Below are 26927 nucleotides of genomic sequence, written 5' to 3'. Positions count from 1 at the left end.
GCCAAGACCAGGAGCGAAACCTATATGTATGTAGAGATAGTACAGTGAAATTCTGTTAGGCCTCATACACACGACCATGCTTTTATGGCCATAATTTATCCTAATTTTTGCGGATAAATTGCGGACTCATTCATTTCTATGGCTCCATTCACACGACTGTCGTTTACAAGTCATTTTACTGTCCGGATTTGCTGATTCACCAATACTGGTGAATTCTTGTGGGTCCGTGAGTTCTGATGACACACGGATGCACAACAAAGTTATTTTGCAGTCCGATGGACCACAACGGACCCGTCGTTTTGTGGACCCCAAAACCAAGGAAGTCGTGTGCATGAAGCCTAAATCTGATAATTCCACACTATTAAGAGGTTGCACATACGTGGACATACACCAACATATACACACAAGGACATACATCTGTGCAATATTTCATCAAATCCAGCAAGGGACTATTTATTTCACGTACTCGATTTGGGAAATTTTGCTATGTATAAGAGTAGCTGATATAGACGTGCCACTGCTGTTAATACATCAATACTTAATTGGCTAAGTGTAGGACCTAGTTCAGGTATTTTTGTCCCCATATTCATAATATTCAGAGATTCTCTAGTGATTGGTATAATGCCAAGAGACTGGTGCAACACAAATGTGGTGCCCATTTTCAAATATGGCTCTAGGTCTTCACCAGGTAATTATAGACCAATAAGCTTAAAGGGGTTTGCCCATCAGGGACATTTATGGCATATCCACAGGATATGTCATAAATGTCAGATAGATGCGAGTCCCAACTCTGGGCATGCCATAAATGTCACTGAGGTGCAAACCCCTTTAACATCCATTGTGGGAGAAGTGTTTGTGGCACTATATACAGGAGTTTGTGACAAAAAATAGTATTATAAGTGACAGCAAGCAAGGATTTACTGAGGACAGAAGTTGTCAAACCAACCCGATTTGTTTATTTTTTTAAACTTTAATAATTTATTAATTTATGAAGAAATGAGTAGAAGCCTAGACAGAGGGGCCACTGTGTATATAGTATTTTTGGACTTTGCTATGGCGTTTGTCATTGTCTCTGATAGATGCCTGATCGGTAAATTAATGTCTATGGGTTTAGCCAGTAAAGTTTATACTTGGATTGACAATAGGGTCAAGGACCGTATCCAGAGAGTCAATAATTCCTACTCTGAATGGTCCCCGGTTATAAGTGGTGTACAAAGGGTTCAGTGCTGGGACCACTATTACTCAACTTATTTATTAATGATATAGAGGATGGGGTTAATAGCAATATTTCTATTTTTGCAGATGACACCAAGCTATGTAGTATTGTTCAGTCTATGGAAGATGTTCATGAATTGCAGGCAGATTTGTGGATTTATGCATCTGAGCACTAATAATCTGCATGCAGCATATAATTTAAGGGGAGTTAAACTGGGAAAGTCACTTGTTGAGAAGGATCTGGGTGTACTTGTAGGTCATAGACTAAATAACAGCATTCAATGTCAATCAGCTGCTTCTAAAGCCAGCAGGATATTGTCGTGTATTAAAAGAGGCATGGACTCACGGGACAGGGATGTAATATTGCCACTTTACAAAGCATTAGTGAGGCCTCATCTAGAATATGTAGTTCAGTTCTGGGCACATGTTCATAGAAAGGATGCCCTGGAGTTAAAGTAAATACAATGAATAGCAACGAAGCTAATAAGTGGCATGGAGAATCTAAGTTATAAGAAAAGATTATAATAAAATGTATTTCATTTTGAAAAGAGAAGTCTAAAGAGGAGATGATTGACTTGTATAAGTGTATAAATGGCCTGTAATGGCCAGTGGAGATAGCACAGAGACGATGAGGATGGAGATCCCTCACTGTGGATGCTAATGGATATGCTGATAATAAGCTACTCTTCATCTCTGGACTATCTCCACTGGACACGATCAGACCTACCAGTGGTCTGGGGCAAACTTGATATGATGAATGGTGTCGTGAGTAGCAACATGCAAATGACCCAGATAACACTTTGTCTATTAAAGTCTTTTCTTCTTTTTTCCCTGTTCACCTGTCAAGTTTTTTGGGCATCTTATACATTATAACCGCTCCTTGATCCAGCTTTTCTGTCAGGTTGCACCAGTTATCCTAGTGGCAATCCATTTTTTGACTGTGTGGTTCCCTGATGAACCTGTCATTTTACCAGGAGAAATGCGTCGGAACTGTGTTTATTACCTGTACCTATTTTGTTTCATTTTTATGTGCAGTAACTCCCTCTATTAGAGAAACATAAGGCCAATGAGATCTGGAATGTAACACGTGTATATTATTACTTTTTACAATACACTTTCTCCATCCCTGAGGGATATAGGCCAGTATGTTATGTATCTGAATACTGCACTGCTGTTTTTTTCTTCTTTTTTTGACCTATTGGTATCACACCAAATGCCACTGTGTGTTTACACCCCAACCAATTCTCTAGACTATTAAATCGGATAGGCCAATAACAGAGCGTCTAGGGTATAGATTGGAGAACGGGGCCGTCCATTCAGTAGGGGCACTGCCCTGTTTAGGCAGGGTGACCTGGTAGGATTTAACAGGGTCAGTATGTTTTCCCTATAGCATTTTTTGACCCACCCTCTTTTTTTTTTTTAAAAGGACTACCTCCTTTTTTTATCAATAATAACTAAAAGTTATGTTTTATTGTGTAGATATTTTGATCAGTCGTTTTTTTCTGTGACTTTATAATGTTTTTCTGCCCAATGGTCTGAAATCGGTCAGATAACGGTCTTGACCCACAGGAATATCTGGCCTTGGGAGAGGCACAAGGTCATATATCTGCATAAACCCATGCATAATAATGAATGTGTGATGAAAGTCTTTAGAAAGTGAAGTTGCCCCACCTGTTAATTGATCCTGTGGCTAAATATCTTCGTTATAACTTTAATTTGGTTTCCACGGTTTCACTCCTATTACTGTGTATGAATTCCCTTCGTTGACTATTGGTCCTTTGATAAGTGACAACTGACAATCAGGGATGTCTGAAATTTATTTTTCATTTTTGTTATTTTTTTTACTTTTTATTTTTGTTACTTTTTTGTGGATATAGCCTTTGTTAAATGAAAAAAATGTTATTTTCTTAACCGCAGTACATTGAGAATGGATATTCTGATGTAGCTTTAATGCTTTAGTTGAGACATTAGGGTTATAAGTGAGAAATAATAAAGCTTTCTTCTTTTATGTACTGGAACATGTGTGACTTGTTATCAGCATCCATTCACATAGGAGAAAATTAACGTGAAGAATTTCATTATACTATATTGCAGGATAGTAACACAATTAAGATGGCAGTACGAGATAGTAAAGAAAATGAATGGTATCTAATAAGACCGCTCATGTGTGAAAAATGTATGCGGCTACTTAAGTTGGAATAAGCAACAGAAAAAAAGGACACCGGGACTGAGAGATATGTAATCAACTCCATTTTCTTCTTAAATCCATTTAAAGGGTAACTAAACGTTCAGCAAACGTCTGACATTTCATAGTGACATGTCATAGTCAGAAGTTTTGATTGGTGGGGTCCGAGCACTGAGACCCCCACCAATCGCTAAAACAAAGTGACAGAAGTGCTCGTATGAGCAAAAAAAAAATAATCTTGAACTTCAAAATGAAAATTAATCTTTACAGAGCGATCTATATTCATTGGGTCCATTTATATGATGCGATAATGCTGCGGCAGAGAATTAAACAATTATCGTAAAGCAGCAAAGACGCATGTAAATTCATAAATTTTTTTGTTGTGATTTTTGAACACCATTTAACCGCATGTACCATTAATCCTCCTTCCCCTGGTGAATGTACTTTAAAGAGGCTCTGTCACCAGATTTTGTAACCCCTATCTGCTATTACAGCAGATCGGCGCTGCAATGTAGATTACAGTAACGTTTTTTTTTTTTCAAAAACGAGCATTTTTGGCCAAGTTATGACCATTTTTATATTTATGCAAATGAGCCTTTCTTAAGTACAACTGGGCGTGTTTAAAGTTATGTCCAAGTGGGCGTGTATTATGTGTGTACATCTGGGCGTTTTTACTTCTTTTACTAGCTGGGCGTTGTGAATAGAAGTGTATGATGCTGACGAATCAGCATCATCCACTTCTCTTCGTTACCACCCAGCTTCTGGCAGTGCACAGACACACAGAAAATGTCCAAGTCACTGAATATCCCTTAGAGAACAGTTAACCAATTAATAAAAGTATGAATAGCACAGCGGTAAGTCCCCCGAGAGCAGGTTATCCCCAAATGTGAGTGATCGTGAAAGGAGGGCACTAGCTATTGAGTCTATGTAGAAACCTAAAAGCTTTTGTGGTTTATATAGGAGAGACTGTGCATACAACTATTGCCTGGCTGCTTTATCAGCTGCAACTTTATGGGAAAATAGCAAATAGAAAGCCATACACATATCCTCTAAGCTACAGTTTGCTACACATCAAATGGGAGAGTGAAACTAAGTCGAAAAGGTTCTTTGTTCTGATGGGACCAAAACTGAACAGAAATTTTACGAAATGAATGCTAAGGGTATGTTCACACGGCTTATTTTCGGCCGTTTTTCTGTTCCGAACATTGATTTCAATGGGAAAAACTGTGTTCTGTTCCGACGGGCCGTTTTTTTACGCGGCCGTGAAAAAGAAGTGCAGGTCACTTCTTGGGACGTTTTTGGAGTCGTTTTTCATAGACTCTATTGAAAACAGCTCCAAAAACGGCCGTAAAAAACACAGCGAAAAACGCGAGTGGCTTAAAAAACTTCTGAAAATCAGAGGCTGTTTTCCCTTGAAAACAACTCCAACTCCGTATTTTCAGACGTTTTTGAGTTTGCGTGTGAACATAGCCTAACTGTTGACATCTGATAGCATTTACCATTAGAGGAAATGAATACGGCTATTAATACAAGTGTTTCTCTTCTTTTTTTGGTCATAGTCAATTGACTAAGGACATGTAAATACTTTGAACAGTAGGAATGAAAATCCATATGTGTTGCTTAATTTATTGTGACCTCTGATATTGGATTAAAATATTTTCTTTCTGCAGGTATTTAGCCCTATATGCCTACAAGCCACAAAAGAATGATGAGCTGGAACTGCGGAAGGGAGAAATGTACAGAGTCACAGAAAAATGTCAAGATGGTTGGTTTAAAGGCACATCCCTGCGCACTGGGGCATCAGGAGTTTTTCCTGGCAATTATGTTACTCCAGTTTCCAGGTGAATGGCTACATGGTTCAAATATTTATAACTGAAGTACCTGACAATGCTTTTAGAAAAATATGAAATGAGTCTCTGCCAGTACCATATGTTTCCATGGTAACAGACTACAAACAAACCCTGGGTTGTCTGAACCTACATACACACACCCTTCCATCTGTCCGGTACGTCTTAAAAACCTAAACAGTAGTGGACAGATTGAAGGGTGTATAGATGCAGGATCAGACTACATAGAGTTTGTAGTTTGTTACCATATAGACGCATAGGTCTGCATAGGAGCTATATACACAAAATGGTAGAAGATTTTTAATCAAGACTATTTGCAAATGTGTATAATTTTTTATTTTAGATGCATTGGAGCTTTAACTGCATGTTATATTAAAGTGTAGCTAAATGTTTGACAAACTTCTGACATGTCATAGTGACATGTCAGAAGTTTGGATTGGTGGGGGGCCAAGAACTGAGACCCCCACCAACCGCTAGAACGAAGCAGCTGAAGTGCTCGTGTGAGCGCTCAGCCGCTTCGTGTCTGTTCGGCTTTAATAAATGTATCGGAGTACGGGCTCAATAGAAAGCCTATGAGCCCGTACTCCGATACACCTTCTTTCCGGAAAAAGCCGAACACACACGAAGCGGCTGAGCACTCACACGAGCGCTTCAGCTGCTTCGTTCTAGCAATTGGTGGGGGTCTCAGTACTCGGACGACCCCACCAATCCAAACTTCTGACCTGTCTCTATGACAAGTCAGAAGTTTGTCAATCGTTTAGCTACACCTTAAACTTATCTTCAGGTTTATTTTCTGTTAACCTCATTTTAAATGGAAGAAAAGCAAAAACTCCACCTATTTCCATGATATTAACGTTTTTTGCATCCTCATCTACAGTATTGTCCTTTAAATATTTGGTTTTTCAATTAATTTGTTTTTAATTAGGAAAACAAGGGACAATTAGGTTGCATACACTTGTTAGCGATATCACTATGAAACTCTAGACTTTCCTGGGAAGAAAAAGATGTTGCAGAGCCTTTTTATGGACTATGTGTGACCCAAAACTTCCTACGCAGTGCTTTTAAAAAAAAAAAAAAATTGCCCTTTCTAGACAAAGCTTGTTAAAGGCACTTGTTTGAGCTGAATCGTTTCTATGTGAACTGTTGAACAAATAAACTCAAAGACGCATGGAAGATTATATGGTCTGCATGGAGTGGGTGAAGACTAATCTGGTTTTGGCTTTGCATCCAGGCTGCAACGTTTTAGCAGGAGGTGCTTGTTTAATTTCTCCTTATGTTTGCTTATACAGCACCCACATTATTCGTTAATATTGTTAGAATGTGATCACATCAGTCCCTGTCCTAAAGGGGTTCACAAACGTATTTCCCTATCTAAGGGCATGCCCAGACGTGGCGGAGTTCTTCTGCCACTGTCCGCATCAATGCCGCACAGAATCTGCGTTGCAGATTCTGTTGCGGCTTTGCCTAAAATGGGCATTCAATTGATGCGGACTAGCCGTTGTGTATTGAGGGGAAGAGGGCTTCCCTTCTCTCTATCAGTGCAGGATAGAGAGAAGGGACAGCCCTTTCCCTAGTAAAAGTAACAGAAATTCATACTTACCCGGCCGTTGTCTTGGTGACGCGTCCCTCTTTCGCCATCCAGCCCGACCTCCCTGGATGACGCGGCAGTCAATGTGACCGCTGCAGCCTGTGATTGGCCTGTGATTGGCTGCAGCCGTCACTTGGACTGAAACGTCACCCTGGGAGGCCGGACTGGAGAAAGAAGCAGGGAGCTCTCGGTAAGTATGAACTTCTATTTTTTTTACAGGTTGATGTATATTGTGATCGTAAGTCACTGTCCAGGGTGCTGAAACAGTTACTGCCGATCGCTTAACTCTTTCAGCACCCTGGACAGTGACTATTTACTGACGTCGCCTAGCAACGCTCCCTTAATTATGGGTGCACACACGTAGTCACCCGTAATTACTGGAGCCTCATTGACTTCCTCAGTCTGGCTGTAGATCTAGAAATACATAGGTCCAGCCAGAATGAAGAAATGTCATGTTAGTAAAACCAATACGCTCCGCAGCACACATAACCTGTACATGACATCTGCGGACTTTATTGCGGAATTTTGAATCTCCATTGAAGTCAATGGAGAAATTCTGCAGTGAGTCCACAACAAGTCCGCTACATGACCGCAACAACCATTGTATGCTGCGGACACCAAATTCCGCGCCGCAGCCTATGCTACGCAGCGGAATTGTCTGCAACGTGTAAGCAAACACAACTAAAAAGCTGTGGAAGGCAATGGAGAAACGTGTACGCTGCAGATTTCCGCAGCGGACTGTCCGCAGCGGAATTCCAGAGCAATTCCGCTACGTGTGGTCATGCCCTAAAACACATTAAAGCTCGCCATAACATAGAGATTTAAGACTCATTTTAACCCTTAAGGACACGGACAGTTCTGGCCTTGAGGACAAAACAATTCTTTTATTTATTTTTTTTTCTTTGCATCCCAGCGCTCATAGCTTTTTTATTTTTTGTTCAAAGTAGATATATGAGACTTTGTTATTTACGGGCCAAGTTGTAGTTTATATAGATGGCATTTTTTTTTTTTTGGTACATTTACAACATCTTTTTTTTACAGCATACACCGATCATCAAAAATTATACTAAACATTTATTGTGCAGATTGTTACGGTCATGGCGATACCAAATATGTGTATATTATGTCATGTTTTGGGACTTATATTTTTAAAAGTTTATTCATTGTAAAAAAGTGTTAGTTTGTTTTTTACAGATTTTTCTATATCTAACATTACTTATTTTTTTTAAATGAATGTAACTTTTTTTTTTTAGTCCCATAGGGGGATTTTTCCATTTTTATTTTATTAACTTTATTGTACTGGCATATATCTGTATATGCCAGTGCACTGATAGTACACAGGCAGGTGCTAGGTGTGCCCTAACAACAGAAATTATGGTCAGACAGCCCTGGGGTCCTTCAATAGACCCTGGGCTGTCTGGTCATACGAGGTATGTGCCACGATCGCGTCCCAGGGATTTCCTTCCCTGTAATGCATCAAAGGGGGTCCCCCTTCTCATTTTCCCTTTGAATTTGGCATTCAAGGGGTTAACAGCAGAGATAATGGGTTTATCTGATCTTTGCCGTTAGTACGGGGCTGTGGCTGTGGATTACAGCTGTTGCTTTGCTCCTATACGTGCGAGCACACTAGTTGTGCTCGCGTGATCAGCCTGACATCTATTTTTGTCATGATGCGGCAACGTCCAGCCACTCATGACGAGCATAGACGTCATGTGTCGACAACAGGTGTAAGGCTAAATTAGACCATTGTCTACCAACTGTTGGTGCCTATGACTTAATGCAGATAACTGTGGAATAGTCGATCAACCATGTTAAATACTTGGAAAGTCACTCTTGACAAAAGTGTGCCACAGGGTATGGGGCTCCAAACAGTTTCTGCCCCTATTAATAGAAGCCCAACCCAGGTCACAGATCAAGGCAGAGAATGATCTAGCAATTGTCAGCAATGTAATGTTGTCCATAACAAAATCCTGCACAGACCGACTGTGGAAGACAAGTAGTCCAGAAAGCCGATGTCCAAAATCTCTAGTGTATGACCAGCTTTACATACTATTGCCAACTTCATAGAAAGCCAATTAACTTGGGAGTGTAGAAGGAAACTGGAGTATCCAGAGTAGACCCATGCAATAACTCTAGTGCTACAAGGCAATAGTGCTAATCCCTACATGATAAATACCTCAACTGAACCTCCATATTAATGGTTGTAAAATACTTCTGTTAAAATTATCCCCTGTACAGTCAAATTATGTAATATTTGGCAGAAAATACATTCATGAACTTAGCTCTCCCCATCTTCTAATTTTACAGCTTTACAGACCAAACACAACTGCCCAGCATGATAATCTATTTTCCCAAACATAAAAGTGTTTATACTCAAAAGAGACCGGTTTTTTTTGTATTCAATCAATGAAACAGTGTAAAAGTCTTCTTTGCTCTATAGGGGCCAACCAGAGTTTAACCTTAATCTCTGTAAACAGTACTGGAAAAATGATGGATTCTGACTAGTCATGATGGGCAACAAGGCTACCTTTTCTCTTTGTTTGATTTACTTTATGAGCTTCTGACATGGGACACCACCCAAGAGTGGCACAGGAATTGAGGTTATCACAGCACCGTTCAATATTCCGGTTGAGGCACAATATGTAGTGGTCACAAACAATGGTACTTAGCACAGCAGTTACAGACTCTAGTGGGTACACAGTTTGATGGTTACAGGTCTCTAATGGGCAGGGGCAGATGCCCTAAACAAATACAATGCAAGTGGTAGCTATAGTGCTTGCTGTATAGTAGTAATCCCCAAAACACAATGTGGCCTCCAAGATACAGAAGCCTCTATCTTACATTGTCTCTGTTGCAATCTCATAGCTACATGTGATCAGTTGGCTACATGTAAAGATTTTGTGTAAGTAGTTGGCACAGGAGGAGGAACTCCTTGCATAGAGTATGTACTCCGGGGTATCTATGTTGTGCCACTCATGTTGGTATAGTTGGTGAATTCTGACACACAACACAACAATTGCACATATATCACTGACATAAACCTTTTTTTACAACATACTTTGTGTACATTTTTTTCTTACGTAAAATGTCAATCATTAAAAAAAAAAGCCCACCTCTCCTCCCATCCCAGTCTGCAACCATTCTCATCTAATAAAATATGTATACCTTCTTTATTCTATCACCAATAAATTCCTCTCATCTCGTCATCGGAAAATATTTTACTCAAGATCAGATACCAAGTTATCTTCCTCCTTGAACTAGTTCGGGATTCCAGAGCCTTATTTCTGTCCACTCACATATATGCATATATAGGAGATGTTTTAATTTGTTTTTAACTTGCACAATGGAAGGAAGGTGTGTGGAGATCCATTCAATAAGAAAAACTTTCTTAGTGGCCAGTATTGTGAGATATATGAGAGCCTCTAGGAGCTTATAGTATTATCACCCCCTCTCTCTGAAAAACGAAAAAGACCTAACCATGGGTCCAAGATAATATACCTATCTAGAATATGTTTTACGAATCGCTCAACACTTTTCCATAATCTGCGAATAGCTGGACATTACCATAGGCAGTGTATTAAAGCTGCTTTGTATTCCCCACACTTTGGCATTCCTGCTTAATGTTTCGAGTACACTATTCCATTGGGATGTTAAGTGTGCAGTGGAATTCTGCAACGGACGTTTTTTACATTTGTTTCTCTACATTTTTAGGAAACTTAGTTCAGACGTTGCGGAAAATAACTGTGCGAAAATCAGGCTGCGGTGCAGAATTTCTCCTCCGCAGCATGCTCATTATGTTGCGGAGAAGCAGCAGAACTTCACTGCAGATTTCAGCCTTTGCACTGCAAAAACTGAAATCTGTGGCAAGTCCGCTGTGATATCTGCAACGTCTGAATTACCTGTCAAATATGCAAATGTTGGTGCAGATTCGTTGCGTAATCTGCACCAACATTTGCAGCGGAAAAATTCTGCCACGTGTGAACGTGGCCTTAGATTTCCACGCCACTTCACTCCCACCCTACCTCCAAATACACTATTCTCCTGTTTAGTTACACTATTTTTGCCATAAGAAATAGATTGGCTCCCTTTGTGCACTTCTACCATTACACTAAAATCATTGTGATTGTGTCCCAAGAGTATATCTAGATCTCTTTCATTGTTTAGCTTCTAAATTATCTGAATAAAATGCAGAAACTGCCCTTCATCAAGATTGTATTTCTCTTTAACATAAAAGTTTTCATTCTGACCCTCTGGTTATCTATCATATCTGATATTTTTATCAATCCTAAGTGTTCCCAACCTTTAGGGCAGATACAGACGGACGTTGCGTTTTTGCGCGCGCAAACAACGCAGCGTTTTGCGCGCGCAAAAAACATTTGACAGCTGCGTGTGTCATCCGTGTATGATGTGCGGCTGCGTGATTTTCGCGCAGCCGCCATCATAGAGATTAGGCTAGTCGACGCCCGTCACTGTCCAAGGTGCTGAAAGAGCTAACTGATCGGCAGTAACTCTTTCAGCACCCTCGACAGTGAATGCCGAACACAATATACAGCAACCTGTTAAAAAAAAAGAAAAAGTTCGTACTTACCGAGAACTTCCCGGCCGTTGCCTTGGTGACGCGTCCTTGGTGACGCGTCCTTGGTGACGCGCCTCTCTTGACATCGGGCCCCACCTCCCTGGATGACGCGGCAGTCCATGTGACCGCTGCAGCCTGTGCTTGGCCTGTGATTGGCTGCAGCTGTCACTTGGACTGAATTATCATCCCGGGAGGTCAGACTGGAGGAAGAAGCCGGGAGTTATCGGTAAGTCAGAACTTCGTTTTTTTTTACAGGTTCATGTTTATTGGGATCGGTAGTCACTGTCCATGGTGCTGAAACAGTTTAACTCTTTCAGCACCCTGGACAGTGACTATGTCCTGACGTCGCGTACCGGACATTTTTTTGCCGGGTTCGGCAAAAACGAGTTCGGCCGAACCCGGTGAAGTTCGGTTCGCTTGTCCGGGTTCGCTCATCTCAAAGACACTCCGTTTGGATGTTCGGAAACAGAAAAGCACGTGGTGCTTTTCTGTTTACATTCATCCTTTTGACAGCTGGTGCGCTGTTTCAGTCGGTTCGCACGGAAGTGCTTCCGTGCAACCTGCGTGGTTTTCACGCACCCATTGACTTCAATGGGTGCGTGATGCGCGAAATACGCCGAGTTATTGAACCTGTCGCGTTTTGTACGCAGCGAACAAACGCTGTGCAAAAAGCACGGACTGTCTGTACTGCCCCATAGACTTGTATTGGTCGATGCGTGGCGCGTGAAAACCACGCGGCCCGCACGGACCGAATACACGCTCGTGTGAATCCCCCCTAAGTCCAATTTCTGTTGCCTTTATCTCTAGCGAAGTAGGTTTCTACTATTTTCAAGAATTCTGATCTGTTTACTGAAAGATGGAAATTCTAAGTATTTTCTAAGAAGGATCCACCTGTTATCGATCACATCTAAGTTCATAACTTAGATGTTATTATTAACAGCTCGATCCTGCGTGTCAGAGACATGCAGGACCCGCTGTCACTGAACCAGTCAGTCCTATTGACCTGATGGATACAGGATTTAGAGCAAGATACAGCTGCTCTGTGTAAAGGATGCAAAGCAGCTGTATCTCAAAAAGTAAAAATATTTTTTAAAAAAAAGTAATTACAAAGTTGCACCCAACACACTGATATACATTTTTAGTAAAAGAAAAAATAAACAAAACTCATTTTTAAAGGGGAACATAGCCTTTAACCCTTTCCCGACATTTGACGTATACCTACGTCATAGCCGGGAAGGGGATGTATGAGTGGGCTCACTGAGCCCACTCCATACAATGCGGGTGTTGGCTGTATATTACCCTCAATAGCGACTTCTGCATTTAAATTGTTGGAAAGAGGGGGTGACCCCCTCTAACAGCTCATTGCCCCCCCCCGCGATGCAATCGCTGGGTGCCAATGGTTGGTAGGGCAGCCTGGGGGCGTAGTGAAAGTGAATCTTTGTGCTCCTATTAAGCGCTGCCTCTGGCAGGGCTTAACAGAAGCCTGTCAGAAAGACGATATACTGCAATACATTGGTATTTCAGTATATAGTGCAAGCGATCTAACAATCGCTGGTTCAAATCCACTAGGGGGACTAATGTAAAAATCAGTTAAATAAAGTATTTTTTTTATGTTAAAAAAAAAATACTAAAAGTTAAAAGAAAAACATTTTCCCATTTTCCTCCTAAAGCATTGTAAAAAAAAATACATAATTGGCATCGCCACGTCCGTAAAAGTCTGAACTATTACAATATATAATTATTTAACCCCCATGTGTATGCCGTCAAAAAAATAATTAAAACGCCAGAATCTCTGTTTTTTGGTCACCTCATCTCCCAAAAAAATTGAATAAAAAGTGATCAAAACCTTGCATGTACCCCAAAATGGTACCGTTAAACACTACAGCTTATCCAACAAAAAAATAAGCCCTCATGCCGCTTAATCGACGGAAAAATAAAATAGTTATGGCTCTAAGATTTTGGCGCCACAAAATACATTTTATTTTTCACAGTTAGTTTTTTCCTTGTAAAATATATTTGGTATCGCCGTAATCATTGACCCGCAGAATAAAGTTAGCATGTCGTTTTAATTGCACGGTAAATTCCATAAAACTGAAGTGCAAAAAACAATGGAAGAATCGCTGTTTCTTTAATTTTTTTACCCCACTAATAATTGTTTTCACATTTCCTAGTACATTATATGGCACAATAAATGGCGCTACGAAAAACTACAACTTGTCCTGCAAAAATCAAGTCCTCAAAGGACTATATCAACGGAAAAGGAAAACATGACATTTTAAATCTGAAACTCGCTGTGGTCAGGAAGAGGTTCATGGAAAAGATCTATAGACGTGTATTATATTTTAACCTTGGTTAATATTTCTTTTTGATAAATATATTACCTTTATATTGACATGTTTTGCAAACATTAACCTGTAATTATACCTCCTGGATCATGTCCATGTGTTTGTCATTTAATGCTATAGAACTACTGTTGGCATCTACTCAATATGTTGGTAATGGCATTGTGTTGTCATAGCAACAGATTGTCTCGCGGATTTATATGCATCTCTTCACAGTTGGCAATAGTAAAAACATAGCAAACTAAATTAATTCCATGGGACCCGTCTTGAACCAAAGCTGTTATTATGTAAAATTGCTGCAATAGCACAGCTCAAGTACAGCTGGACTGCTACAAGTTCATATATAATATTTATCTGTGCTTTCTGGTAAGGAATCATAGAATTTACTGGAAATTATTTGCTGTTCTAAATGTCTTTTTGCACAATCAATATTTCAAGTCAACTTCTTGCCGACGTTCTTACTGTATTAAAAAACAAAAAGTTGTTTATAACTATCTACTTGACGAGTACTACACATGCAAAATATAATTTTCCATAGTTTTTAACCCCTTCCCGACATCCGCCATATATATACGGCGCACGCCGGGTGGGGGAATATGGAGCGGGCTCACGGGCTGAGTCCGCTCCATAGAGCGAGTGTGTCGACTGTGTGTTACAGCTGACACTTCCGGGTAACGAGCGGGATCCCTTTCGAGCACGATCCCGCTTGTTTAACCCATTAAATGCCGCTTTCAATAGAGATCGCGGCATTTAAATTACTAAAAACAGGGGGTCGACCCCCTGTAACGTCCCAATGGCCCCCCGCGACGAGATCGGGGGGAGCCGTTGGTTGGCACGGCTGCCTGGGGGCCTGACGAAGTCCCCCAGGTCCGCCATCTTTGTACTCCTAAGAAGCTCTGCCTCCGGCAGGGCTTCATAGGAGACTGTCAGAATCACGATATACTGCAATACATTAGTATTGCAGTATATCGTGCAAGCGATCTAACGATCGCTGGTTGAAGACCCCTAGGGGGACTAATAAAAAAAGTAAAAATGAGTTAAAGAAAGTTTTTTTTTGTGTAAAAAAATATAAGAAATTAAAAGTTCAAAAAACCTCCCTTTTCCCATTTTCCCCCTAGAGCATAGTAAAAAATTAAATAAATAAACATAATTTGTATCGCCGCGTCCGTAAAAGTCTGAACTATCACAATGTATCATTATTTAACCCACACGGTGAACGCCGTAAAAAAATTAATTGTAAACGCCAGAATCTCTATTTTTTGGTCACCTAATCTCCCACAAAAAATGAAATAAAAAGTGATCAAACCGTGGCATGTACACCAAAATGGTATTATTAAAAACTACAGCTTATCCCGCAAAAAATAAGCCCTCATACCACTTAATCGACGGAAAAATAAAAAAGTTATAGCTCTCTGAATTTGGCGAAACAAAATAAATTTTCTTTTTTACACAAGGGTTTTTACTTGTAAAATATAGAAAAAACTACATATATTTGGTATCGTATTGACCCATAGAATAAAATTAACATGCTGTTTTAATTGCACAGTGAATTCCATAAAAATGGCGCGCAAAAAACCATGGAGGAATCAGTGTTTTTTCCATTTTCTACCCCACAAATAATTTTTTTCCCGTTTCCTAGTACATTATATGGCAAAGTAAATGGTGCTACGAAAAACTACAACTCGTCCCGCAAAATTCAAGCCCTCATTGTACTATATCGAAGGAAAAATAAAGGCGTTATGGCTTTTGGAAGGTGGGGAGGACAAAACGAAAATGAAAATCTGAAAAAGGGCTGCGGCGTGAAGAGGTTAAACTATCATATACCCGGTCTTTTAATTCCTCACCTTGTTTATGATCCCTGCTTGATGTCAGTGAATTAAAACATTCTTGTTTACATCTAGATGCTAAAAGCCTGTCCTGATCGTATCCAGTAGACACAGGTGCACAACACAGAACTTCAAAGAACACCAAAGACCAGGGCGTAGCTATAGCACAGAGAGAGCCTGAAGTGGCCTGAAGACCCTCCGCCCAGTGGCGTAGCTATAGGGGTCGCAGCGGTCGCAATTGTGACCGGGCCCCGAAGCCACACCAATGAAAAGTTACTATAGTAACTGGGGCTGTGGGCACCTGTTACTATAGTAACTGACAGTACTTACCTTCCTGCTTCCGGAGCGCAGCGGAGGTCCTGTCGTCACACAGCGCTGTGCGCAGCGCTTGACGTCACAAAGCTATGCACCGCGCACAACATCCCAACCCTGGATAGAGTCAGGACATCCGCTGCAGCTGAAGAGGAGGGTAAGATTAATATCCCTGTCTGCTGAAGCTGATTGATGGGGTCCGACTCCCGGGACCCCACCAATCAGCTGTTTTGAAGGGGCCCAACTCTCATATGACAACTACTTCCCCTTCATTCCGGTCACTTGCTCACACTGTGAATCCGTGTCAGTGTGAGTAAGGGAAATGAAGGGGAAGCAGCTCTCGTACGAGTCGGACCCCGACCTATCAGCTATTGATGGCCTATCCTGAGGATAGGCCATCAATGTTTAGGGACTGGACAACCCATTTAAGCCTACGATGTAGCAGGCTTAGAGGGCCCATGAGACAGGATCACAGATTGTGTGATGCTGTCTGCTGGCCCCTCTATCTAAGCCAATCACATGGTAGACTTAAATACATGGCTCATGTGTGATGCTGTCTGCTGGGCCCTGTATCTAAGCCTACCACACGGAAGGGTCCAGACGAAGGCTTCCGGGCCGAAACGCGCGTCGGGGTGGACGCCAGTCACTTGCACTTTGACATGGGTAAGAGACGTGCACATTATGCACAGTTCATTGGGATATATTTCTATTTCCCGTCACTCGTTGTACTTGTTCTCTCTGGAACTGTGTATGTACTATTGCCCTAGATATACTGTGTAGAGAAATCATCACCAATGTGCATATACTTTTGATGCATTTGTCTCCCAGTACCTCTTAGTGACCCATAGTTGGCTGTTTGAACACCACTTCTCTATTATGACTGTTATTTAACATAGGTATGCTCAGCCTGTTCACACAGTGCTGTTCTGTGTGACATGTGTTCTGTGTGACATGTGTTCTGGTTGTCCATTTTTTCTTGTGGTTCTCATCTCTATAAATTTTATATATGTGTTTATTTTAATTGATTCAATAAACTTTCATATTTTTTAACCCATTCTTCGTGTGTCAGACTCCTAGTTATAGGTTTTGTAGTAATCTTATACAATATGAGTCTGCTGGGGCCCTGTAACTAAGCATCTTACATAACCACATAGTAAGCTTAGATGCAGGGCCAATATGTGAAACCGTCTGTTGGACCCTGTATCTAAGCCTACCACATGGTAGGCTTAGATACAAGGCTCCAGCAGACAGTAATCTTATACTGTATAAGATTACTGTCTGCTGGGGCCCTGTATCTAAGCATCTTATGATAACCACATGTAAGCTTAGATACAGGGCCCATATGTGAAACTGTCTGTTGGACCCTGTATCTAAGCCTACCACATGGTAGGCTTGGATACAAGGCTCCAGCAGACAGTAATCTTATACTGTATAAGATTACAGTCTGCTGGACCCTGTATCTAAGCCTACCTTGTGGTAGGCTTAGATACAGGGTCCAACAGACAGTATCACACGTGTGCCCTGTATTTAAGCCTAACACATGTGTTACTAATCGTTTTTGTTGTGTTTGTGGTTTCGTTGGATTCGAGGACTACTACGATTACGGCTTTTTTTTATTATCAATCAAATTGTTAATGAGGGTTGTTGACACATCCCCCCCTGAGGAAGCACCTTCTTGCGAAACGCGCGTTGGGGTCTTTGTACTGGAGCGAGCACTGAATACTATCCTTCCTTGCATTTATGGGTAAGCTATCGCTATCTGCTCTAAACACTTTATCCATGCACTAGCACTTTATTTGAATTATTGGTCTATCCTGTTCTCCTACCTTATTACTTGATGTACTATACCTTTGTATGGTTCACTAACTTCTAAATATGGGAACCTATCCTATGTAAATATATATATATATGACCAATATTCTGTGATACAGATACCCATTACTCTATATTGCGAGTGTCAGTAATCGCTCCTATTTTTATACTAGGGTCTTGTCCATCCATTCATTTTTTAAACCTTGTTTTGTCATATATGTTAATAAAATTATATATTTTATATAATATTGGCTATAAGCTCTTTTTTCTTCTTTGTGGATGTTAATGAGGTTTGTGTGTTTTTTTTTTATTTCAATAAAATATTTTTTCTATGCCTTTGTGTTTTTTTTTTAAACTATATTACTACCGCCTTAGTAATGGCCGCTGGCTGATTGACAGCGTCCATTACTAAGGCGGGGCTTAGTGTTAGCCGGTGCAGAGGCTAACACTAATCCCCATTCTTACGCCGGTACCCACCGCAACCAGGGGTGCTATGAAGAGCCAGGTACAATCCAGTACCCGACCATCTGTAGTGTTGGTCGGACAATGGCGCGGCCGCAGGCTGGTATTATCAGGCTGAGAAAGGCCAGAAACAGTGGCCCTCCCCCCACCCCCGGTAATGCTAGCCTGCTGCTGCTTTATTGTATCTGGCTGGTTATGAAAAATGGGGGGGACCCCACGTCATTTAAAAAATAAATAATAATAATTGGAAAGAACGATGTGGGGCCCCCCCAATTTTCATAACCAGCCAGATACAACACAGCAGCAGCCTAGCATTACCAGGGTGGGGAGGGCCACTGTTTTTGGCCTTCCCCTAATAATACCAGCCTGCGTCCGCCCAGGTGCCCGACCATCACTACAGATGGTCGGGTACTGGTTCGTACCCGACTCTTCCCAATACTCCTGGTGGCGGTGGGTACCGGGGTAATAAAGTGCATTAGTGTTAGCCTCTGCACCTACTGACATTAAGCCCCACCTTAGTAATGGAGGGTTGTCAATCAGCCAGCGGCCATTACTAAGGCAGTAATAATAAAGTTTTAAAAAATACAAGGACATCGAAAAAAATATTTTATTGAAATAAAAAAACACACAACCCCCATTAACCATTTTGTTGAGAATAAAAAAAACTGTCATTGAAGTAGTCCTCGAACCCGACGTAGTCCAACAACCGAACCTGTAAAAAAACACATGAAAATAATTAGTAACACATAAAAAAGCAAAACAATTATTATACTTACCTTTCCTGGTCCAGTGCTGGAGCCACAATGTCAGCGAGCTGGGCCCTTATCTAATCGCATCATGTGTGATACTGTCTGCTGAGCTATGTATCTAATCCTATCATGTGTGATACTGTCTGCTGAGCCCCTGTATCTAATCCTATCCATAGTTTATAGGGTCATAGTGCTATATATATGCTGTCTCCTATACATACACATATATATACACATAGATATATAAACACACACACACACATACACATTTTTTTTGGGGGGGACACATATGTATTGGGGCTATTTCCCCTGACGTTTTAAGTCCTTAGTGATGTCTCTGGCTGCTAGTGCTGCATTGTTTGGTCACTTAGGAGACCCAGCGATGCAACTGAAAGCTGCGGGCCGACGGCCATGAGAAGTTTGCAGGGGGGGCCCAATAAGAACTTTTGCATCTGGGCCCATGAGCCTTTAGCTACGCTCCTGCCTCATAAAAAGACGTAACACTTAGTAAGTAGGGATCCTGGTATAAATTTTGCATTGGGTTCCAGGAGCTTCAAGTTATGCCTTTTCCAAAGAGAGAAAGAATATCAGGAAATGTGACTAGGACAGTGTACATTGAAAGAAAAAGTAAGGTACTCCATTAAAACTGAACAGTGTTATAAGTATTCAAACAAGACTGTATGTAGCATATAGAAAACTATGGAGAGCATGTCAGTTGTAGTATACTAATGTCGTTATTTAAAGGGGTTTTCTCATCAGGGGCATTTATGGCATATCCACAGGATATGCCATAAATGTCATCTAGATGCGGGTCCCACACATATCTCTAGAACGGGGCCTTTTAAACCCCGTTCTACCTTCCTGTGTTCCCGCTGCCTTATGTAATTTACGACCATGTAAGTAGAAAACAGAGTAGCTCACTGAGTATTTACGTAACTCCCATAGAAGTGAATAGCGGGTACGGAAACAGCATAGCACACGAGCTACGCTGATTCCGTAACTGCCATTCCCTTCTATGAGAGTTACGGAAACATTTTCTACTTACATGGTCGGAAATTACAAAAGGTAGAATGGGGTTTAGGGTGGTCCCAGAGGTGCTACCCGCATCTATCTGACATTTATGGCATATCCTGATGGGAAAATCACTTTTTAATGGTAGTCATGACACTGTAACAGATCCATTGTACGAAGGATCCAAATAACCACTGACGAACCCCATTGCTTTTAATAAGGTCCATCAGAATTATTGTCATTTTGAAGGCAAGAATAGTGCTACATGCTGAACGCTTATGTACTAACCACCTGAACTTTCATATAAAAATAAGTTTAGGATGTCAAATGCCAGAAAGACGGCATATGACCGCATTTGTGGCATATGATGAATCAGCTGCATTATATCTTTCATGGGGGGCTTTTATTTTCTCTTTACTTGCTTGATTGCATTAGTCAATTGCTTTTGCCCACATGGGCTGTTCTTTAAGATATTACATCCAATAAATTAATAATACAATATATAGTTGTTTAAATATGTTTATGAGGTTCCTCAGCAAAATCATGTCACTGTCAAGATACCAATTGCCATTATGGCTCCCAACTTTTACTACTACCTAAAAGGGAGTAAGGCTCGGCTCTGTACACACAAGCATTGGTTCCATCAGGTTTCTGTGGCTAATTGTTGTTCAGAATAGCGAGGCAAGTACTATTCATTCCATTAGAAAGAAAACTGCAATACTGCCGGACCCATTTAAAGGCGTACTTTCAGTAAAAACTAAAAACTTTACAGTGCACTTTGATCCTATATGTAGTACTTTTGTGAAGCCTTTTTCTTCAAGCCCAGTTGTTTTTGCCTCAGATCTCACCTCCTTCCTAATTCATTAACAAGAAGCTGTTATTATTGTCTGCCATGTTACAGATACAGTGGAGCTACAGTCCAGTCACGGTCACTACCTCTACCAGCCTGCTATCTCACATTACACTTGCCATTACTCCTGTCTCCCCTCTCCCCTGTTAGTACACTCCTGTGGTCTCACCCCTCTCACACAAGACATAGACTGCTTGTTCGAATCAGTGCTGATGCCGCTGTGATCACAGGATTTCACTATTAGCCTGCATGCCAACTCTACAGACAATTATACAGCTTGTAATTCCCTGTTTGGGAAATGATATTCAAGTTGTTTTAACTATCTGACTCTATCTATCTATCTATCTATCTATCTATCTATCTATCTATCTATCTATCTATCTATCTATCTATCTATCTATCCATCCATCCATCCATCCATCCATCTATCTATCTCATATCTATCCATCCATCCATCCATCCATCATCTATCTATCTATCTATCCATCCATCCATCCATCCATCCATCTATCTATCTCATATCTATCCATCCATCCATCCATCCATCTATCCATCCATCCATCCATCCATCCATCCATCCATCTATCTCATATCTATCCATCCATCCATCCATCCATCCATCCATCCATCCATCCATCATCTATCTATCTATCTCATATCTATCTATCTATCTCATATCTATCCATCCATCCATCCATCCATCCATCCATCCATCCATCTATCTATCTATCTATCTATCTATCTATCTATCTATCTATCTATCTATCTATCTATCTATCTATCTATCTATCTCTCTTTCTCAGCCTCCATCTACTTTGCCCCATATCAAAATGAATGTGTAACCTCTTTGGTAAACTAAGGCAGAAATGTAGGTATGCCGCTATAAAATCACAGTATCACGCTATAGAAATAAAGATAAAAACAAAGCGCACATCGTGCCTGAATTTGTATGTACAACGAAAAAAAATTATGGTCAAGGGTACTGACCTGGTGATGTTATGCTAGGAGCACAACATCCCACACGTGCATTCAGAAGTAGCTCTGTCAGAGTCGGTTGCAGCCACAGTTCCCAGTCCGGAGATTTGAGGTTCAATATCCGCTGAATAAATCCAGTGTAGGGAAAAAAATCGGGGAAATCCAAGGGCGCAGCCGTATCCAGATAAAATTGTTTTTATTTTGTACATAAAACAACAACAAAAAGGATTGTGTTTCGAAGCCGTACCGGCCTCTTCGTCAGGTCAGAGTACAAGTGATTGTCCTACGAAAGCACACAGTTTATATAATCCAAAAAACAGATGACTACCGGGTTAAGTGAGAGGTCAGATTAAAAGGCGGGTTCAAACAGATCGTTCTCATCGGAATAGGCCTATTAACCCCTTAAAAAATTTGTATATATATATATATAAACACATATATATATTGATAATATTAGCCAAGTTTATATAGAGTTAAAAAATAGTAATAAAAGTGTATATATATATACATATATAAATATATAGAAAAAAGACATTAGAAAATGTTAAAACAATTGCATTCGAAAGGATATATCTAAAAGACATGGAGCATATACATATATATACACACACACATACATCTATCTTAAAAAACACGTGAAAAGACTATCCAAAAAGATGTAACTTCCTATATGCGCTAATTGGAAATATACAAATAAATAAATAAATAAATGAATGCCTGGACATAAAAACAAATTAGTGCAGAAGATAAAAATGACATTAGGAATGATCACATCATATATCTATATCCACTATATATAAATCCGACAAAACGTGTTATATAATGGTCTACTTGAATTCATTCAGAAATGTCGGTTTATGTGTTTTTAGTTTGAAGATGGTTTTATTATATTCATTCAGACCTGTCGGTTTTAGTGTTTTTAATTTGTGGATAGAAAAATATATTATAACAATCTGAGTGACTAAGGTCTAATCAATAAGGATAATGACTAGAAAAAGCTCTCTTAAAATCACGGGAAAAGACCATCCAAAAAGGGATATGAATAAGATACTCTATATATACGCTGGATGAGAACATATAAGTACCTAAATGAATACATATCTAGACATAGAAGAAAGTATTATGAAATTTATAATGATATTTGGAAAGATCCCATTTCATGTCTACATACACTATATATGGAGCCAAAAAACTGCATTAAATAATGGTCTCATTGAGTTCGTTCAGACCTGCCGGTTTCAGTGTTTTTAATTTATAGATCCAAAATATTTCTTTTTTACAAAGAACGTTAAAACGGTCAGGGTAACTTACTGAGATATGGTCGATTGGGGTGATAGTAAAACATGCAAAATTTCCCTCATGTGCTATAGTACAATGTCTAGAGACACTATGGAGCAAAAATTTATTTTTACAATTAAACCTATGTTTATTCAGTCTACAATGTAGGGGCTGAATTGTCCTTCCTACATATTGAATACCACATATACAATTTATAAGATAGATCACAAAGCTAGATCGACAATTTAGCCTCGTTTCAATGTTAAATGATTTTTCTGTTTGATGTGATCTAAAAGTATATGTTTTGTCCGTAATTAATTTACAACAAAGACATCTATTTTGTCCACATTTAAAGCTCCCCTTTTCTAATAGTGGGTCGTGTAATTGTATTTTTTGTGACGAGTCTTTTAAAAAAGACAGATTCACCCGACTTGGAGCAAGAATATTTTTTATTGTTCTAGCTCTTTTGAACGTTACATGTGGTTTTGGAGGTAAGGTTTTTTGTAAAAACGGGTCATTTTGTAATATATGCCAATGTCTTTTTAATATCTCTCCTATTTTCTTATTCGCTGTGTTATATTGTGTGATAAAATTAAAACCGAAATCATCTCGATTCTTCTCATCATTTTGTTCTTTAGGTACACTACCAGATTCTAGTACGTTGTTGGTATATTTTATTAAGCAGTCTTCTTGGGACAATGCAGAGGTTTTCTTATATGCATCAGTTAATAGTGTATCTGGATACCCTTTGTCTTTAAAACGTTTGTATAATATTTTGCTTTGTTTTTTAAAATCACACCTAAGGGTACAGTTTTTCCTAATTCTCTTATATTGGCTATATGGAATATTTTTGAGCCACTTGGAGTAGTGGCCACTGTTAAAATTTAAGTAACTATTAATGTCCACTTTCTTAAAAAAATTGCATGTTAAAAACTTGTCACCTGAATAGGTAATTGTCAAATCCAGATAGTCAATTTCTTTTTCTTGAATATTATAGGTGAAATTGATACCCCATAGGTTTTCATTTAATGAAATACAAAAATTGGTGGCACTACTCAGGTCGCCATTCCATATAAAAATCAAATCGTCTATATATCTTTTGTATAAGAGAATATGTTTCCTAGCCCATGGGTGATTCCATATAAATTGGTCTTCAAAAGCCCCCATAAAAATATTAGCGTAGCTCGGTGCTACTCTAGTGCCCATCGCTGTGCCCTTCACTTGATGGTATATATTTTTTTCGTTCGATAATAATATATACCATCAAGTGAAGGGCACAGCGATGGGCACTAGAGTAGCACCGAGCTACGCTAATATTTTTATGGGGGCTTTTGAAGACCAATTTATATGGAATCACCCATGGGCTAGGAAACATATTCTCTTATACAAAATATATATGGACGATTTGATTTTTATATGGAATGGCGACCTGAGTAGTGCCACCAATTTTTGTATTTCATTAAATGAAAACCTATGGGGTATCAATTTCACCTATAATATTCAAGAAAAAGAAATTGACTATCTGGATTTGACAATTACCTATTCAGGTGACAAGTTTTTAACATGCAATTTTTTTAAGAAAGTGGACATTAATAGTTACTTAAATTTTAACAGTGGCCACTACTCCAAGTGGCTCAAAAATATTCCATATAGCCAATATAAGAGAATTAGGAAAAACTGTACCCTTAGGTGTGATTTTAAAAAACAAAGCAAAATATTATACAAACGTTTTAAAGACAAAGGGTATCCAGATACACTATTAACTGATGCATATAAGAAAACCTCTGCATTGTCCCAAGAAGACTGCTTAATAAAATATACCAACAACGTACTAGAATCTGGTAGTGTACCTAAAGAACAAAATGATGAGAAGAATCGAGATGATTTCGGTTTTAATTTTATCACACAATATAACACAGCGAATAAGAAAATAGGAGAGATATTAAAAAGACATTGGCATATATTACAAAATGACCCGTTTTTACAAAAAACCTTACCTCCAAAACCACATGTAACGTTCAAAAGAGCTAGAACAATAAAAAATATTCTTGCTCCAAGTCGGGTGAATCTGTCTTTTTTAAAAGACTCGTCACAAAAAATACAATTACACGACCCACTATTAGAAAAGGGGAGCTTTAAATGTGGACAAAATAGATGTCTTTGTTGTAAATTAATTACGGACAAAACATATACTTTTAGATCACATCAAACAGAAAAATCATTTAACATTGAAACGAGGCTAAATTGTCGATCTAGCTTTGTGATCTATCTTATAAATTGTATATGTGGTATTCAATATGTAGGAAGGACAATTCAGCCCCTACATTGTAGACTGAATAAACATAGGTTTAATTGTAAAAATAAATTTTTGCTCCATAGTGTCTCTAGACATTGTACTATAGCACATGAGGGAAATTTTGCATGTTTTACTATCACCCCAATCGACCATATCTCAGTAAGTTACCCTGACCGTTTTAACGTTCTTTGTAAAAAAGAAATATTTTGGATCTATAAATTAAAAACACTGAAACTGGCAGGTCTGAACGAACTCAATGAGACCATTATTTAATGCAGTTTTTTGGCTCCATATATAGTGTATGTAGACATGAAATGGGATCTTTCCAAATATCATTATAAATTTCATAATACTTTCTTCTATGTCTAGATATGTATTCATTTAGGTACTTATATGTTCTCATCCAGCGTATATATAGAGTATCTTATTCATATCCCTTTTTGGATGGTCTTTTCCCGTGATTTTAAGAGAGCTTTTTCTAGTCATTATCCTTATTGATTAGACCTTAGTCACTCAGGTTGTTATAATATATTTTTCTATCCACAAATTAAAAACACTAAAACCGACAGGTCTGAATGAATATAATAAAACCATCTTCAAACTAAAAACACATAAACCGACATTTCTGAATGAATTCAAGAAGACCATTATATAACACGTTTTGTCGGATTTATATATAGTGGATATAGATATATGATGTGATCATTCCTAATGTCATTTTTATCTTCTGCACTAATTTGTTTTTATGTCCAGGCATTCATTTATTTATTTATTTATTTATTTGTATATTTCCAATTAGCGAATTAGCGCATATAGGAAGTTACATCTTTTTGGATAGTCTTTTCACGTGTTTTTTAAGATAGATGTATGTGTGTGTGTATATATATGTATATGCTCCATGTCTTTTAGATATATCCTTTCGAATGCAATTGTTTTAACATTTTCTAATGTATTTTTTCTATATATTTATATATGTATATATATACACTTTTATTACTATTTTTTAACTCTATATAAACTTGGCTGATATTATCAATATATATATGTGTTTATATATATATATATACAAATTTTTTAAGGGGTTAATAGGCCTATTCCGATGAGAACGATCTGTTTGAACCCGCCTTTTAATCTGACCTCTCACTTAACCCGGTAGTCATCTGTTTTTTGGATTATATAAACTGTGTGCTTTCGTAGGACAATCACTTGTACTCTGACCTGACGAAGAGGCCGGTACGGCTTCGAAACACAATCCTTTTTGTTGTTGTTTTATGTACAAAATAAAAACAATTTTATCTGGATACGGCTGCGCCCTTGGATTTCCCCGATTTTTTTCCCTACACTGGCTATAAAATCACAGGGAGACTTCTCCTTACCAGAGCCTGCTCTACCTTAATGTAATTTGCCGGGTTGCATCAGTTACATAGTTTCCATTTGCCTTTTATCTTCATGGGTACTTGTGTTTGTTACGACGCCCTACCATCCGCAGGTGTGTACGTGGAACGTGAAAGACACACAATACTGAGTGCAACAAGAGTTTTACAGAGTACCGTCCAAGACCACTAGGTGGTATACACAGGCCAGCATAAGTCCTTTTAAGAAA

General features: G+C 39.2%; 1 protein-coding gene across 2 annotated transcripts in view; it reads left to right on the top strand.

Moving 5' to 3' along the window:
• SH3RF3 (SH3 domain containing ring finger 3) overlaps nucleotides 1–26927 on the top strand; it is a 437353-nt gene that overhangs the window by 353644 nt on the left and 56782 nt on the right. For both annotated transcript variants that reach the window (XM_075852650.1, XM_075852652.1), the window contains one exon: nucleotides 5071–5241. In XM_075852650.1, the coding sequence (XP_075708765.1) occupies nucleotides 5071–5241 (171 nt within the window). The remainder of the gene's footprint in view (nucleotides 1–5070; nucleotides 5242–26927) is intronic.

Source organism: Rhinoderma darwinii, chromosome 2, assembly GCF_050947455.1.
Source record: "Rhinoderma darwinii isolate aRhiDar2 chromosome 2, aRhiDar2.hap1, whole genome shotgun sequence".
In the NCBI taxonomy this organism is placed as follows: domain Eukaryota; kingdom Metazoa; phylum Chordata; class Amphibia; order Anura; family Rhinodermatidae; genus Rhinoderma; species Rhinoderma darwinii.
This window is presented reverse-complemented; position numbering and strand designations above follow the sequence as displayed.